This window comes from Maylandia zebra, linkage group LG20 (assembly GCF_041146795.1).
Source record: "Maylandia zebra isolate NMK-2024a linkage group LG20, Mzebra_GT3a, whole genome shotgun sequence".
Lineage (NCBI taxonomy): Eukaryota > Metazoa > Chordata > Actinopteri > Cichliformes > Cichlidae > Maylandia > Maylandia zebra.
The window spans coordinates 10,836,355-10,853,817 of NC_135186.1; the positions used below are offsets into that span (position 1 = coordinate 10,836,355).

At 40.2% G+C, this 17,463-nt stretch overlaps 1 protein-coding gene across 9 annotated transcripts in view; it reads right to left on the reverse strand.

Moving 5' to 3' along the window:
• The window catches only part of LOC101486775 (potassium voltage-gated channel subfamily KQT member 2), a 45,575-nt gene that overhangs the window by 23,922 nt on the left and 4,190 nt on the right, over window positions 1-17,463 (reverse strand). For all 9 annotated transcript variants that reach the window (XR_001168047.3, XM_012925153.3, XM_012925154.3 and 6 more), the window contains exons 2-4: window positions 1,875-1,965; window positions 1,658-1,784; window positions 1,192-1,367 (exon numbers count right to left, since the gene is read on the reverse strand). Coding sequence is in view for 8 of the 9 variants with exons in the window: in XM_012925153.3 (XP_012780607.2) it covers window positions 1,192-1,367; window positions 1,658-1,784; window positions 1,875-1,965 (394 nt within the window). In the remaining variant the exon portion in view is untranslated. The remainder of the gene's footprint in view (window positions 1-1,191; window positions 1,368-1,657; window positions 1,785-1,874; window positions 1,966-17,463) is intronic.

Sequence of the window (17,463 nt, forward strand, 5' to 3'; positions counted from 1 at the left end):
GTCAATGGGTACAAATGGCTATTCTGTAACAATATTGGACATCATATGTGAATCTCTTGCCCTGTGCGGCAAACCAAGCATTTCATAAACCTCTTTATTTCCCTCGTCTCCACAAAAGCTGCAGCCTGCCATCTCTCCTTCTCATGTAATCATACACAAACACCCACAAACCCTGTAATGATGTTTCTGCAGCTTATTAGTAAAAGCAAATAATTAGATTTTCCAAGCTCATTTAAATTAAACAGAGAGAAATATGCTTCCTTGTCATGATAGACTTTCTCGGAGGAGACACCTTTGATAATAGAGTGTCACTGAAGTAACATAGAGTCCATCTCCTCCAGGATTGCACATCAATGCACGCCATTGCCAGAAGATTAGCCAGCAAAGTCTCAAGATCATCGAGGAGATTCAAGGAGACATGACGTGAAAGGGTGTGGAGAAGCCGTGGAGAATTTTATGCTGCCTGTAACATGCTATGTAAAACAGGCATCAAGATGAAATCACTGGACCAATTGTCATTTCTGGGTTCCTCCTCAGCGTGCCCTGTTTGGTGGTGGGTTACTTATGGTCTTTGGAGACCATATCCATGGACGTGCGCAGAGGCTAGGCAACAGCACCCTGACTGCCATTAGGTATCAGGATTAAATACTTGGGTTCAGACAATGCCCAGCCTCATGTGGCGAGAGTATGCAGGCACTTCCTGGAGAAAGAAGGAATTGATACCACTGACTGGCCCTCACGCTCGCCTGACCTAAATCCAACAGAACACCTCTGGGACATTATGTTTCAGTCCATTTGGCACCACCAGACTGTCCAAGAGGTCAGTGAGGCCCTGCTCCCTGTTCCTTTAATATATTTTTGAGCAGGGAATATTGAAATAGGGTAAAATGGCTGCATTTTTCTTGCATATGTGCAAAGACATATGGATAAGACAACAAAATGTTTCTAAAATAACATATTTGTAAGCCATGATAACTTTTCAAATTCCCATTTATTATATGCGCTGGACTTTTTCTCTTTGTTCTTTCTCAGCTCATTTATGTGGGTTACAGTTACTCTATACTAAAAATATTACTTTCACCTGGTCTGCATGCTTTGTGGTTAAAAGATAAGTGATAATGGCGGCCACACAATCTTAACAATCAAAACATTGAGGAAACTACAGACAAAACTGGAGTACATCAAGATCACCTTGCTGTGTGCATAAACTACAGATCCGAGCAGCTTCCAGGTTCCTCCACGGCGGTCCATGCGCAGCATCCGTAGGATCTGCAGGAATCTCAGACTCCTGATAGCCGAGGTGGCAAACACATTGCCCTGAGATCCAGCTGCCAGGACAGATACTGAGGCAATCAGCACCATGATGTCTGGGAAGAGAAGTACAACATATGAATAGAAAACCATGACCTTGGTCAAATCAGACTAAATTAACAACACTTTACTATGGACACTGAAGATCATTGTTCATTTAATCTGTACACTGTTCAAACAAACAATTTGCAGTTGGAAAAATATTTTTGTATCATTGTATCAAAAGTTTCAGCATTTAAGAACAGAAGTAATAGCAAAACAAGTAACAAGTAATGTGTCCATGTTATGTTCTTCAAGGTGACAGAAATGACAGCCAGTAAAACACAAGACAAACGTGTTTTCACACCTATGACACAGAAAGGCTTTCTGGCAAATTTTAGCCTCCCTCTCCATCCTCTGTATCGACAGCAGCAGCCAGCAGCCCATATCCTTACAATGTACTCCACTCCAAACACCACAATGGTCACAATTTCCTGTGGAAAAAAACAGAATGGGGGAGTTAACCTTGTGACATTAATTTATATGCAGAATACTGTTAAAATATTAAATAAAGTGATACTTACCAAGATGTACAAGGCACTCTCTGAGCTTTGTGTGAACTCTTTAATGGTGGCAAAGACTGAGAGTATAAGACACGAAAACACCAAGAGGAAGCTGGAACGGATGAGACAAAGTAAAGTTATTGCTTCTACTCTCTTATTTAGGGTAAGTCACTGTTACACCTGATAGATCCATGTGTAGATATTTTTTTTTGGTCCTGTCATGGTCCTGGGCCATGTGGGCCCAGTATTCTTAGTTTCTTGTATTTTTGTATTTCGTTCCTTATTTAGGCCATGTTTCCTAAGTTGTCCTGTTGTGGTGTTCCTTATTTGACTTCCCCTTGTGACTTTTATCCCCTGTGTGCCCCTCTATGTATCTGTGAGCCCTCATCTCCCCTCCTTGTTTCATTCCATGTTTCCCCAGCCCACTATGCCCGTGCTCTCTCTCTCCTCCTGTTTGCACCTGTGTACTTCCTGTTTTACTTTGACAGTCTCCCGTCAGTGTTGTTTACTCCTGCCATGTCTTGTTATGTTTATCTGTGTCAGCTGTGTTCCCATGTGTGGCCACTTCCCCTGATCATCCCTCTTGTGTATTTAGTCTCTGTGTTTCATGTAGTCTGTGTCGCGTCGTCTGTGTTACCACCCCCTGTGTTCCGTATCTCCAGCCATAGCTTTTCCTTAGTTTATGTCCAGTTTAGGTTTCTGTTTGAACTATTACTCTTATGCTGCCCTCACTCTGTTTTGTTCCTTTCATCAGCCAGAATAAAAGGCTCGCTTTTGTTTAACTCCACTCCTGCATCCTCGCTTGTGTTCGCTCCTGGGTCCACCACACACATTTCCGCACGGTCTGCCTCCGCAGACCGTGACAGGTCCAGTTCAGAGTAATCGGTATCACCATGGTAGTCAGTTAAAGCTAATTTTGTACATTTTGAACACGTTTGTAGGAAAGTGTACAAACCTCTGAACAGTGAATTATATCAGCTGACAAGCCATCCAACCAGCCTTAGTACCCCGCCCTTATTAGACAGAGTCTAATCTCTACATCTAATCTCAGCTGAGCCACTCTATCTGCTTTCTGTCAGAGTCATTAGCGGGATTGCTTTTTTTATTTTTTTATGAGAATTTATGTTGATATAAATTGCAGAAAAACTGTTGATGCTTTTATCCTAAACTTGGGGAAAATACTTAAGGCTAGTCATTGCACAACAGATAAAATCCTGATTAGATATTATTAAAGGGGATTCATTTGGATAAAATAGTTAAATGATGGTCTTGCATATGAATTTTGCTGCACAAGAGATACTCAGATGAGAGCCTCGGCAGGTCCTGACCTCACTTATGTTGGAGAATAAGGTGATTGGGAACTATAATAGACCACCTAAATCTGTTTAATCAGGATAAATGACTACGATGTCAAGTTTATGTCAGTTTCACTAGTAATTAAAAAAAACAAACAAACAGAAGAATTAAAAAGAAGAAAAAAAAGAAATGATCTGCTGGAAGAAATCCAGAGCAGAGCAAATGGAAAGTGCCTCATGAAACCTGATACCCAGGACAGTGCAGGATTATAAAAGTTAGAGCCATAGGCAACATCAATCATACTTAGAGATACTGTAGAATGGCAGTAGGTATTTGCTGAGCCCATTATCATTCCAATATATAGATGCAAAAATAATTTCATTTACCAATGGATAGTATGAGATGTTATTATTATAATTGTTATCATGTGAGCTGATTGGGATAAAAAGGTTCAGAAAATGTTGCATTTACACAGAATACACAGAGACGGGGCCAGAGTTTGAAACTGTATATTACTAAGTAATATATTTATTATTGTATCAGTTGGCTTGAAAAAGTAAAGACATCAGAGGGTGGCTGCTGGATAATGTGTTTCTAATCTATTTACTTCAGTTGTCTCACTCTCTGCTAAAAGCTCCACTGCATTCACCAGCTGCTTCTAGTTTCTTTCTCCGTGTGCTGTTTGGTATTGGTCAGAAATCATTCAACTGCCCCCCACAGCTGGAAAAGAAGACCACAGGAAGAGCATGCTCTAAAAGGCCAAAAGTGGAATAGAGTGGATTTGAACTGTAAAGTGACAATTCTTGTCAGGTTTATCTCTGCAAGTGTCACCTTTCCGTTACACACGTCGTCCCGTCACTTCATCCATTATTAATACAAACAAATGTGTTTGTGCAGCTTTAAAAATGAAGAAGGGCAAAAGTCCAGCTCAGAAACACAGAACGGACTGTGTGTATCTCTGCGTAGCACTTAACACTAACAAGGCCCGGAATCAATTTGGTACGCTTGTATCCACATGAGTAAACTGAGGTTTGCACATATCTGTAAAAATCTTCTCAAATAATTCTAAAATTTAAAATAGGTCAGCGTGAGTAACAATGCAGGTAAGGTGGATACCGTCCTCCATTCAGAAGCAAGAAAGCTTAACTAACACTAGTAAAACATGTTGAATCCGTGTGAGCATAAAGTCTTTCCTTCTGTGCTTCATTCAGTTCTCACCACTCCTCATCAAGGCTCACCCTTGATTTTTTTTCCTAAATGCAATTTATCTGAATTTCCTGCTGCAGTTCACGTCCATTCCTGGCAGTGATATTTGGCCGTCAGCCAATCAGAATGAAGCAGCAAAGATCAATCGTGTGGCTACAGTGAAGCCCATAAATAAGCTTTTTTCTGATTGGTTCTTTATGATATCTTTGTTACTCTTCCTCAAAGGCCTAAAATATTTAACAACAAGCACTTTCACCTCTAAACCCACAATTCTGTACATTTTTACTTTGGTAAGTCAGACTGAGGTCATTGTTGTCATATCATATATCAATGATGACTTCAGCAGTCAAGTCTTACTTAGTAATAGTGAACGGGCTGTGAAAGCTTTTGCTACACACTACATTATATCTGTAGTCTGCCAGTAAAGTTCATCCTGTTAGATCACATTACTCACATTAGTTTTCTTGTGTTTTAAGCAGTGGTGTTGCTAGTATCTGAAAACAAGCCTAGAAATTGTTGGATTTTTCTCTTGATAATTCCACCCTTTTAAAGCTGTTTCACGGTAGAATTAATATCAAATGTTCTGAGAACTAATAACATATAAGTTTGAATATGTTTGTGTTAGTTCATTTTTCCAGTTCCAGTTGTGCATCCCTCCTGTTATATCTCCCCTTGTTATCCTGTGAGGGTATATATTGTCAGTCTGCCTTTGCTGTTTGTTGTGTTGTCCCTGATGATTGTGTGCACCCTCTGTACCTAACTGCTCATCAATCTGCTGCACTCTTAATCTCCTGCTCTCGCTCAGGTCTTGGCTGAAAATTTGTATCAGCATTGCCGACCAAATATCTAAATCTGATGTGATGATTAGGTATTTAACACACAATTTATCAAATTACTTGGTTCAATTAATTATTTGAACACAACAACCAGTATCAGATTTCAGAAAAGCAAATTATTAATGTATTATTGTCATAAGAACTAAATAGTCATCAAATCTGACTATTGGATTTCAGCTACAGGCCAACAGGATAGTTCAATCTAACTATCATCGTCTTTATGGCATATGTGGAATACACAGATTACCATCCATCCATCCATTTTCTCCCCCTTATCAAATTCAGGGTGGTGCGAAAGATGGAGTCTTGATAGGTCGCCAGCCTGTCACAGGGCTAATACAAAAAATATACATATCTTTTAAAAATGTATCAGTTTCTTCTCAAATATCACTAGTGAATAGACACGTGTCCCTAAGATTGACTTTGCAATTCATGAACATTAAATCAGTAATATATATGTGTGTGTGTGTGTGTGTGTGTGTGTGTGTGTGTGTGTGTGTGTGTGTGTGTGTGTGTGTGTGTGTGTGTGTGTGTGTGGAGAGAGAGATAAGGTCTTTCAAGATCAGCACACTTTTGTGACCACTGTTAGATTCAAGGTCTTTTCCAGCCTAATTGATTCTCTTTGATTCTGTCTCTGTGATCATGTAAAGTTGGCCTCTTCAAGAAGACCTGTAAAGTAAAGATCAAGTACAGCTCATTGGATCATTAAGGTTCATTTATTCTGCTTGAATACAAAGAAGCATCTCTTAGCAGCAACTGCCCCCCCCCCCCCCCCCCCCCCCTTTGAGAACTCCATCCACAAGGACTACATCACTGAAAAACTGTACAGTGCACCTAAATATACTAAATATACTGTACACTGATTACCTACAGCTTCCAGGCAAGAATGAGTTCACTGAAAGAACAATTTTTTTATTATACAAGAAAGATAAAGCAAATCTCAAAGCAAAGGAGGCCTATTTTGGGGCAGAGCACACATGCCTGGCTTCTGATTACTTGCTTGGGCACAAGAAGTACAAGGCAAGTGTTACTGAGCTAGGGAGTTCTTTGAAGGGCTGTGTGGTTCTTATTATGTTATTGAATGCAGCACTTTAAGATTTTTGTGCTTTGGTTAACACAAAGATAAATAAATTGCTGCTCAGTTCAGTGGCCCAATGAAAAATTCAACTCGTGTGGTTTTTTTTTTTGTTTTTGTTCTATAGTTATTTGGCATGAACGCATGATTATATACATTTTACTGAACATCAGCTAATAAAAATCATGATGCAAGATTGTATTTGTATTTAACTCATTTTTGAAGCGGTGCACAGCAGAAACTGGAAAAGTGTTGGCTGGAGAAGGAGGCTGGGATAAAAGTGAAAATATTTATGTATTATTCAAATGAGCCATTATATAATAAAAACAGTCTCATCTGTGGTAGTGATGAAGTCATCCATGCACTGTTTACTCAACTCAAATTTGAAAGTAGTTCAATAGGGTCACAGTAGGTATTTTTGGAATCAGGTATAACTGCAGTTTATTCCCATATTTTTGTAAGTTTGCACTGCTAATCAAACTGTTACCTATCTTCACTTATGCACACTGAGACAGATGGTCATTGTGTAGGTGTAGATGTTAGAACCCTGTTTATGTCTGACAGAAGATGTGACTGTGAGAGGAAGGTTGCCATTTAATATTACTATGAATAATTCATCATCAAAACACTAATATTCCAAATGGTTCCAAATGCCAAGTGAAACCTGTATGTAAACCTCGTAGTAAACTGAAGCGTCGATTGGATCAAATCAGTCCACTTGACAGCGCAAAGGCAAATCTTTTTACATCATGCAGTTGTTCTCTGCAAATGTCCATCGCAAATTGTTAGCCAATGAGTGTGTGGTTTCACAGTCAGACCTACCCCTCCTTGTCTTATCCATTTTCCGGCAACCAATTGGATTTCAGGACAGCACTTCAGAAACCAATAGCTGACACCACAGGAGCTACATCTGTCTTTTACTGTGTCTATACAGTGTCGCCTTCAACAGAGCAATCGAAGTTACATTGCCCAGCCTTGCCCCCCTTAGTTCCTCCTTACCACCTTCATGCTCTGTCTCCACAGTCTGATGTGTGATGTGTGGAGGGTCCGGGCTGCGAGGATTAAGGCAGTGGTGACTTTTCCACTGAGACATGTGGCCTGGTCAAAACACAGAGAGCGGCACTCTAAAAGATCTTTAAATATAGTAAACATACCTTGTGTGCCACAGACTGCTCCCAAACACAAGGGGGCAAAAAATACTTCTAAAACACTTAAGTTGGCTTTATTAAACGTTAGATCTTTAGCTGGGAAAACATTTTTAATTAATGATTTAATCACTGAGCACAGCCTTGATTTTATGTTTTTAACTGAAACTTGGTTGGACCAAAGTAACAGTGGAGCTGTTCTCATCGAGACGACCCCTCCTAACTACAGTTTTATCAGTGAGGCCAGGGTGAGCAGGAGAGGAGGAGGGGTTGCTGTCTTATTTAATGAATCATTTCAATGTAAGCAACTATCTCCTGGAAGTTTTCAGTCTTTTGAATATGTGGCTTTACAGCTGAAGGCCCCATCCAAAGTTGTGTTTCTTAATGTTTACAGGCCTCCCAAATACTGCACAGACTTTTTTAATGATCTCAGTGAACTGCTGTCTGTGATCTGTGTTGATTTCGACTGTGTAATTATTGTTGGGGATGTTAACATCCATGTGGACAACCCTCAGGACAAAGGGACTAAAGACCTGAGTAACACTCACTCAACTTTGGGCTGACTCAGCATGTCACAGAGGCCACACATAATAGAGGACACACTCTTGACCTACTGATCTCCAAGTCCTGAGCATTTTGAAGGTTACTGTGTCTGATGTGGGCCTGTCTGATCATTACTGTATTTTCTTTGAAAGTAAAATTTCAGCCCACACAAATATATCAACAGCAGTGATCACAAAACGGTGTATAACTGAAGACAGTAGTGAGATCTTTAACCAGGTCTTCCCATTAACACCTGGCCTGTCCAGAGGTTCAGTCAATGAGCTCGTTTAGCTTCAATGCTAAAATGTTAAATGTAATGGACACTATTGCTCCCATTAAGGTGAAGGTTATCTCTGGAAGGAAAAAGTCTCCCTGGAGAAAAATGAAAAAAGAGAGTGTAGGAAAGCTGAGCGCAGATGGAGAAAAACAAACCTCCAGGTTCATTATGACATCTATAAAGAGAAACTTCACAATTATAATTTACAACTGAGGAGTGCAAGGAGGTCCTACTTCTCTGACATCAGTCATAATGCTCGGGTCTTATTTTCTACAGTTGACAGGCTAACAAACCCTCCTGTGCCAGTGGCAGCTGAACTTCATTCGACCATGGCCTGCAATGACTTCGCCAAATTCTTCACAGACAAAATCCAAAAGATTAGACAAGCATCAACAGCATATTCAGGATATATACTGTGTACACTGAAAAACTGTTTAAACACCATCAAACAGTTTCACCCTATTAACAGCAAAGACCTGGAGGACATCTTAGGCCAACTGAACTCCTCCTCTTGCTGTTTAGATGTCCTGCCAACACGTTTTTTCAAAAAGGTCTCAAAGACTTTAGAGTCAGACCTGTTACAGATCGTCAACTTTTCTTTCATGTCAGGTGTGTTTCCAGAACCACTAAAAACTGCTGTAATAAAACCTATACTGAAAAAGGACAATCTTGACAAGACACAAATGAACAACTACAGGCCGATCTCAAATCTCCCATTTTTAAGTAAGATCATTGAAAAAGCAGTTTCTCAACAGCTCAATTACTTCTTAAAACAGAATAATTGCTACGATGCCTTCCAGTCAGGTTTTAGACAGAACCACAGCACTGAAACTGCTCTGACCAAAGTGTTTAATGACATATGTCTGAATACAGACAGTGGAAAAATGTCAGTCCTAGTTTTACTGGATCTCAGTGCAGCATTTGATACAGTTGACCACAACATATTACTCAAACGACTGGAGAACTGGGCAGGTCTTTCAAGAACTGTACTAAACTGGTTCAAAACATACGTAGAAAACAGGAAATACTTTGTATCAATAGGTAACTTCACATCTGAGCAGACAAGTATCACATGTGGAGTTCCCCAAGGTTCCATCTTGGGACCCCTTCTGTTTAACATCTACATGCTCCCACTGGCACAGATTATAAACAACAACAAAATAAACTATCACAGCTATGCAGATGACACACAAATATATATCACAATGTCACCAGGAGACCGAGGCCCTGTACAGGCTCTTGGTAAATGCATCGAGGAAATTAATGACTGGTTGTGCCACAATTTTCTCCCGCTAAACAAAAACAAAACTGAGGTAATAGTCTTTGGCGCCAAAGAAAAACGATTACAGGTCACCAGCAAACTTCAATCTATACACCTAAAAACCACAAACCAGGCGAGAAATTTGGGTGTAGTGATGGATGCAGACCTAAACTTAGAAAAACACATTAAGACAATAACAAAATCAGCTTACTATCACCTCAAGAATATATCAAGGATAAAAGATCTGATGTCTCAACAGGACCTGGAAAAACTAGTCCATGCATTCATCTTTAGTAGGCTTGATTACTGTAACAGCATCTTTACAGGTCTACCTAAAAAATCAGTCAGACAACTACAGCTCATTCAGAACTCTGCTGCTCGAGTCCTCACTAAGACCAAAAAAGTGGACCACATCAGTCCAGCTCTGAGGTCTTTACACTGGCTGCCTGTCCGTCAGAGGATAGACTTTAAAGTTCTGATGCTGGCCTATAAAGCTCTGAATGGTTTAGGACCAAAATACATCAGTGTCCTCCTGACCCAGTATGAACCTTCAAGATCCCTCGGGTCATCTGGATCCGGTTTTTTATCAGTTCCCAGAGTCAGAACCAGACACGGAGAAGCTGCATTCAGCTTTTATGCTCCTTATATCTGGAACAAACTCCCAGAAAGCCTCAGATCAGCTGAAACACTCAGTTTATTTAAATCCAGGTTGAAGACTCACCTGTTCTCAGCTGCATTTGAATAAAGCACCAAATCCACACTTTTAAATTTCAAAACTTATATTTTAACTACTGATTTTATCTACTGTTTTTTTAATCAATTTGAAATCATGCTTTTTATTGTTTTTGTTTTTTAATGTCTCTGTAAAGCACTTTGAATCACCTTGTTGTTGAATTGTGCTATAAATAAACTTGCCTTGCCTTGCCTTGCCTATAAGTCGGCAGTGTTTCAGATGTGACAGTAGTAAGAGATGCCTCTCCTGATCACCCGGTAACTACTTTTTGAATATGCCTGCCCTTTAAAAAAAAGCTTCAGAGTTATTCAAAAAACGCCCAGGGCTAACAAAACACCTTTTTATAAGTCTTTCTCAAAAAAAGAGTGTTGTTGTACTATTGCGTGTTGTATGACATCTACATGTGTGAGAAATGCAGAAAAGAATAACTCAATCCTTCTTGCTTTTCATAGCCATTTGTGATCACTGGGGAGGTGATGGCATTTCCATAACTTGTCATTTTGATTTATAATTTCACCAGGTGAAAACCAACACTGCGGATTATAGCACACAAAGGCAACACTTACTCATTATTCAAAACTCATTAATCCACTTGATCCCATAAATTAACTCTTCCTGGAGTCTTATGTACTTACATCTATGATATTGCCAAGCAGAACATCAACGCATACTGCCAAGAAATGATTTCAGCACACTGAGTCCAGTTAAACTGCATTTTAGATGGAACATCATTTATTATGCATTTTTTCAGTCTGATTCTTGTCTTTATATAAACTAACCTAGCCATGATAATGATATATTCCTTTAAAAATGTTATTACCAAAGTCAGCTTGCAAGCTTACAACAAAAAAGCTATGATATTACACTTATGACAGCAGTAAGAAATAACACATTAACGAGCTCCATGTTTTAACAATGATTGATATGCTGCTCAAAACTTACAGTTTACATTTGGATCACATTAGTTCCTCTAAGTATAGTCACTGAAACTAAATGTTACGGAGGAAAAGGCTACATAGATAGCTAGCTGCATTTGTAATTGGAGATCAGGTTATGCAGATTTGCTGACTTGACCTTGCCCAGCTCATTAGTACTTTCTGATGAGGACTCTTGCTGATAAAAGAAGGTAACAGGACTTGCCTCCTAAAGCAATCAAACAATTAGTCCCTACAGATACTCGATTATCTATAATTTTACCATAAGCACAGCTTCTAGACAGTCATTTCTATCTCTTCATTATATAGGACATACACACAGATCATGGTCCAAATGGGAGGCAAATTCAGATATACAGACTAAGTAAGGTCTTGTGAGGAGATTTCAAATATGACTGTATAATACTAAACAGATATTTTTTATTTAAACAGTGATTCTTATAATAATTGTGTCACATGCCATTTCTGGCATGTCAAGTGTACAGCACGTTGTGTTCAGCTGGGAGTTGTTCTGAAAGTGCTGTATAAATAAATCACTTGCTTGCTAATTTGCAGTAAATGTTTGCAGTGCAAAGAAAACAACAGTCTGACAGCTGTATGACTGTCCACAGAGTTAGAAATAGACTATATAGATTTTATTCTGCACTGATTATAAATCTGGGATATAATTGCAGCAGATAGCAAACATTTAACAGTGCTTGTAAAAACATCTGCAAATTAATTTGCTCCCCTACAGACAGCAACTTTGTGAATGAGTAAATGAATCAGGCTGTCAGTCAGCTCATCAGACTCAGAGTCGAAGTTAACTCTGGAACAGAAAACCCAACGTTTCCCTCTGGAAGGGTTAACAAACTGAGATTTGTTATCTAAACATGCTTCGTCGAGTTGGGCCAAGACTGGATTAGCTGTTTTCTTGTCTTTACCAATGACCATATAAAAGGTTTTCATGACTTAGCATAGCATCAAGACAGTCTTTATGCTAAGCTATGCTATGCTATGCAAAGTCTTAGCTTCCCAACTCTGTAAGAAAGCACAAACACTATATTGCCAAAAGTATTTGCTCGTCTGCCTTTACACACATATGAACTTAAGTGGCATCCCATTCCTAATCTATAGGGTGTAAATATGATGTCAGCCCATCCTTTGCAGCTATAGCTTCAAATGTTCTGGAACATTCTTCCAGAAGTACATTTGTGAGGTCAGACACTGAAGCTGGATGAGAAGGCCTAAATCGAAGTCTCTGCTCTAATTCATCCCAACGGTTTTCTGTCAGGGTAAGCTCAGGACTCTGTGCAGGCCAGTCAAATTCTTCTGTTCCAAACTGTTCCCACAAACCTGGGAGTACTGTGTACTGAGCCCTCTCCTGTACTCACTCTACACCTACGACTGCACAGCCACTAACAGCTCCAACATCATTGTGAAGTTTGCGGACGACACTACAGTGGTGGGTCTTATCACCAACGGTGATGAGACGGCTTACAGGGAGGAGGTCAGCGCCCTGACCCACTGGTGTCAAGACAACCATCTCACCCTCAACGTCGCAAAGACAAAGGAGTTGATAGTGGACTTCCGGAGGTGCAGAGAAGTACACACCCCCATCACCATCAACAGCGCTGCTGTGGAGAGAGTGAGCAGCTTCCGGTTCCTTGGAGTACATCTGGCTGAGGATCTTACGTGGTCAGTACACACAAACAAAACAGTGAAGAAGGCGCAGCAGCGCCTCTTCTTTCTCAGGAGACTGAAAAGATTCGGCATGAGCCCCCGCATCCTCAGGACCTTCTATCACTGTGCCATTGAGAGCATCCTCACTGGATGCATCACCACCTGGTATGGCAACAGCACCGCCTACAACTGCAAAGCTCTCCAGCGAGTAGTGCGGTGCTCTGAACGGATAATTGGAGGTGAGCTTCCCTCCCTCCAAGACATCTACAGGAAGCGCTGCCTGAGGAAAGCGGGGAGGATCATCAAGGACTCCAGTCACCCCAGCCATAAACTGTTCAGACTACTTCCATCAGGAAGGAGGTTCTGCAGCATCCGGTCCCGTACCAGCAGACTGAGAGACAGCTTTTTCCATCAGGCCATCAGACTGCTGAACACGTCATAGACACCTCAGCTTCACTACTGGAACTTCAACATTATGCACTCCACACTGTATATAAATGCCACTTGTTTTGCACATATTCAACTCTGTATATTTTATATATTTTATAATTATTATTATTATTATTATTATTATTATTTTTTTACTATTTAATTTGTAAAAATGTGTATACACACACACACACACACACACACACGTAGGAAAATATTTAGTATACACATCCAGAAATGCATACACTATTATATATTGTACATATATTTATTAGTTTCAGGTTGGCCATTCTTGTATTTTGCTCGTTTGTGTTGTTGTGTTTGCACATCTCTGTTGCTTGTGGGGCTCGCACACAAGAATTTCACTCGCATGTGCTGTGCCAGTGTGCCTGCACATGTGATGTGACAATAAAAGTGATTTGATTTGATTTGATTTGAGTATCACATTTTCCAAAATATGTAGGTATGCTGAAACATTAAGAGTTCCTTTCACTGGAATTAAGTGGCCAAGCCCAAATCCTGAAAAACAACCCCACACCTTTTCAAACCACTTGTGTTTATGACATCCTGAGCATCACTTTTGAGTTTTTGTTTTTTATTTATGTGTCTTGATATGCTTTAAATGAATGTCCCATCAGATCCTCATTGGAAAAAAATTTAAGGCATTATTTGGTAATGCAAATTAGGTAACTATGGCACATAAACACTGCTATATTCATTATGAGTTCAACAATGATCATTTTTTACTATTTTCTGTTGTAAGTTTTTACACTTTATACTCTGTGAAGTCGTAATTAAAATTCACGTAAAGACACAAAGAACCAGAGACACGATGCCTATTTTACCATAGCTAAACATTTATGGATTTATAATTAAACTTACTAAATTTATATTTTATAAAAACTGCCAGTAGATATAGATGATATATAGTCTACGCCATAAACAAAGGTCAAAGGTCAATGTTTCAACTACAGATGACTCTCTGATACTGAATGCATCACAGCTCATAGACATGCAGTTCTTCTTTTTACATCATTTTATCTCTGGCACCTCAGCCTCCACTAAAAAGCCACAAACAGTGAAAATCACATTCCCTCTTGCATTTGACAAACAGCCACAAAACACACACATCCACTTGTTGCCAGCGAGATCCAGACGACATCAGTGGGAACGTGACTGTTGATCAATCGAGTTGAGGGGGCTGCTGTTGGAAGCAGAGAAGCCTGCATTTCCTCCTGAGCTGAAGATAAAGAAACATTGATTTGTCTCGCTCAGCACAACATTGCCTACCCAGACATACTCATCACGCTAAATTTAGACTGCGACGAACTCGTGGCGAGCAAATAAGGAGGTAAGGATTTTTCACTAAGCAAGTAGTGCATCTGAAGAACAAGTGCCAGCACTGCAGTGAGCGCTCTGTGAACACCGTCAGGGGATGTTTGAGGGTGACGATGGCTTTCTGGGGCACTCAACGTGCAAAAACAAACACAAATGACCCTGCAAGTGTAGCTGTCTGCTGTCATTGTCTTAATTATGAGCCGCAGAGGTAGCCTTTCTGTGCATTTAGCATTCGCAGTATCCATAACTCGTTGAAAATTTGGAGAAAAAAAAAAGAGAGAGAAATCTATTTTATGTGCAAAAAGTATTTTTACAAATAATCAGAATGCCAAGCCCCCATTCTAATGTTTCCAAAAAGCTTTAGAGTGGCTTGTCAACTATATCAGCTGATCGATTGATTGATCGATATGCAATGCAACTAGCAAGTTAAAGATAATTACATAACAAAGATCTAAGCAACCTGAATTTTTCAAGTCGATCAAATTGTGCAATTTTCCTGGGGCATTCATGTTAAAGTTGCAGTAGGCAAAACCTAAAAGAAAAAAGACGGGGACAGAGGATAGCAGATTTTTTTTTTCTAAGTAAAGACTCCTTCAGTTCTCCCCTTCTGTTCTCTCAAGAGGCAAACATGGGCCTCTACCTGCTTGAAATAGCTCAGTGCTGAGTTTTCCCTTCATGGTGAGTCTGAACCCACCTCATCAAACACAAAACCCTCTGCTTAGCACATCACACCAGTGCATACCCCTTCTTATAGACTATATATAGAAAACATTTTTCTGACTTAAGCTTCTCATCTGATCTGTTCATTCATGTGTTAGATTTTCCAAAGTCTGATAATATAACCAAGATGAGAAAAAGGAGGGAAACTGAACTGAGCTGAATGAAGTTCCATCTCAGTTCTTCACTATAAGTAACTCTTTTCATATATAAGTACCGTTGTCATCCATTATACTACAGAGATATTAGCTATAGGCACTTAACAGGATTTTAGTTTATAGAAAAACACTTTGCTACAATACTCAGTTGATGTGTCTTTTAAGAAAAGTTGCTTTATGGTGTAATGTGTCATCGTAACAGATCAAGTTCTTGTAGTTTTTGTTGAACGGCAGCCACCGTGGCCAAAGGCGACACCAGCAGAATGATGACATATGCTGAAACGTAACAAGAGAGCAGCTCCCATGCTGACTCAAAACTACGCTCAGTGTCGGAGGAGTATTTATCTGAATTCTCTCAGTGTTAGAAACCATATGTTATCTGGTAATTCAGCAAGAAATAGGACAAAGAAATGGAACATCTCAGCCTGCTTTGCGATATTTAACTGGACTATGTTTTAAATAATAGTGCCAACAACAGATATAAAACTGATAGGGCCGGGGCATACATACTGCTGTTTTGCATGAGCTCTTTTTGCAACAACCTGTAAACCTTTTGTGAATGGGCCAGGCTGAGGAAGTCTGAGGATGTGGTTCCCTGTGAGAAAATGGTGGAATGCTCTCCCCTGGTTGGGGAAGAAAGGCTGCCTCCAGTGATAATGGGCAAAGAATATAGGTTATCATTGTCTTGCTTAAATAAGCAACAGATTTTATGGGAAATGGAAATTCTTACCTAAATGCTGCTGTCCAAACAGGGCCATCAGTGCAAGTCTACAGCTCTGTTCAACACAGATGACAGCTTTTGCATGCTGATAACAAACAAGATGTTCTGCCTCCTTTTAAACTGGAGGACACACTAACGTTTTTTCAGTAACGTTTTTTAAAGAAAGCCGGTCACAGACCGCAGCCTCCAGGCTGGGCACACAGCAGGAGGGAGGCAAAGAAGCCCCCCAGCCAGGCTGAGAAGACCCACAGAGCCCCAGCAGCCACGGTCGATCACAGCCCCGGTGCAGAGAGCCCCCTCCGAGGAAACACTGGAGATATGACCCAACAAGGATATATACAGGATAAAAAGATAAAATAAATAAGAATGGGATACAGTATAAATGTAAATAGAGTAAGAAGATAAAAAAATGAATAAGAATAAAATCAATAAATATTAGGTAAAACCTAAATTAATAATATAAATAGAATAACAGGGGGTTATTATATACAGTGGGTTCTCTCCGGGTACTCCGGCTTCCTCCCACTGTCCAAAGACATGCACTTAGTGGGGATAGGTTAATTGGTTAATCCAAATTGCCCATAGGTGTGAATGTGCAAGTGAATGTGAGTGCAAATAGTTGTCTGTCTCTGTGTGTTGGCCCTGCGACAGACTGGCGACCTGTCCAGGGTGTACCCCGCCTCTCGCCCTATGACAGCTGGGATAGGCTCCAGCGCCCCCCGCGACCCTGAAAAGGATAAGCGGACGCGAATGGATGGAGAATAACAGGATAGAATAAATAAGCATAAAATAAATAAACGTTAGGTGAAAGCTAAATTAAAAAGGTGGGTCTTGAGCCTGTTCTTAAAAACATGTACGTTCTCTGCGGCCCTGAGCTCCTCCGGCAGGCTGTTCCACAGATGAGGACCATACCACTGAAAAGCTGCCTCTCCGTGAGTATGTGTCCTGACTTTAGGGACAATCAATAGGCCAGTACCAGAGGACCTCAGGGTCCGCGAGGGTTCATATGGTGAAACCAAATGTGAGAGATAAGAAGGCCCAAGACCATTAAGACATTTAAAAACCAATAAAAGAACTTTAAAATCGATCCTGAAACACACGGGGAGCCAGTGCAGCGATTCTAAAACCGGTGTAATGTGGGCCCGCCCTCTGGTCTTCATCAGCACACAAGCTGCAGAGTTTTGTAAAAGTTGTAAAGGTGAAATATTATTTTTGGGGAGACCAGAGAGCAGGGCATTACAGTAATTAATGCGACTGGTAATGAAAGCATGCATCAAC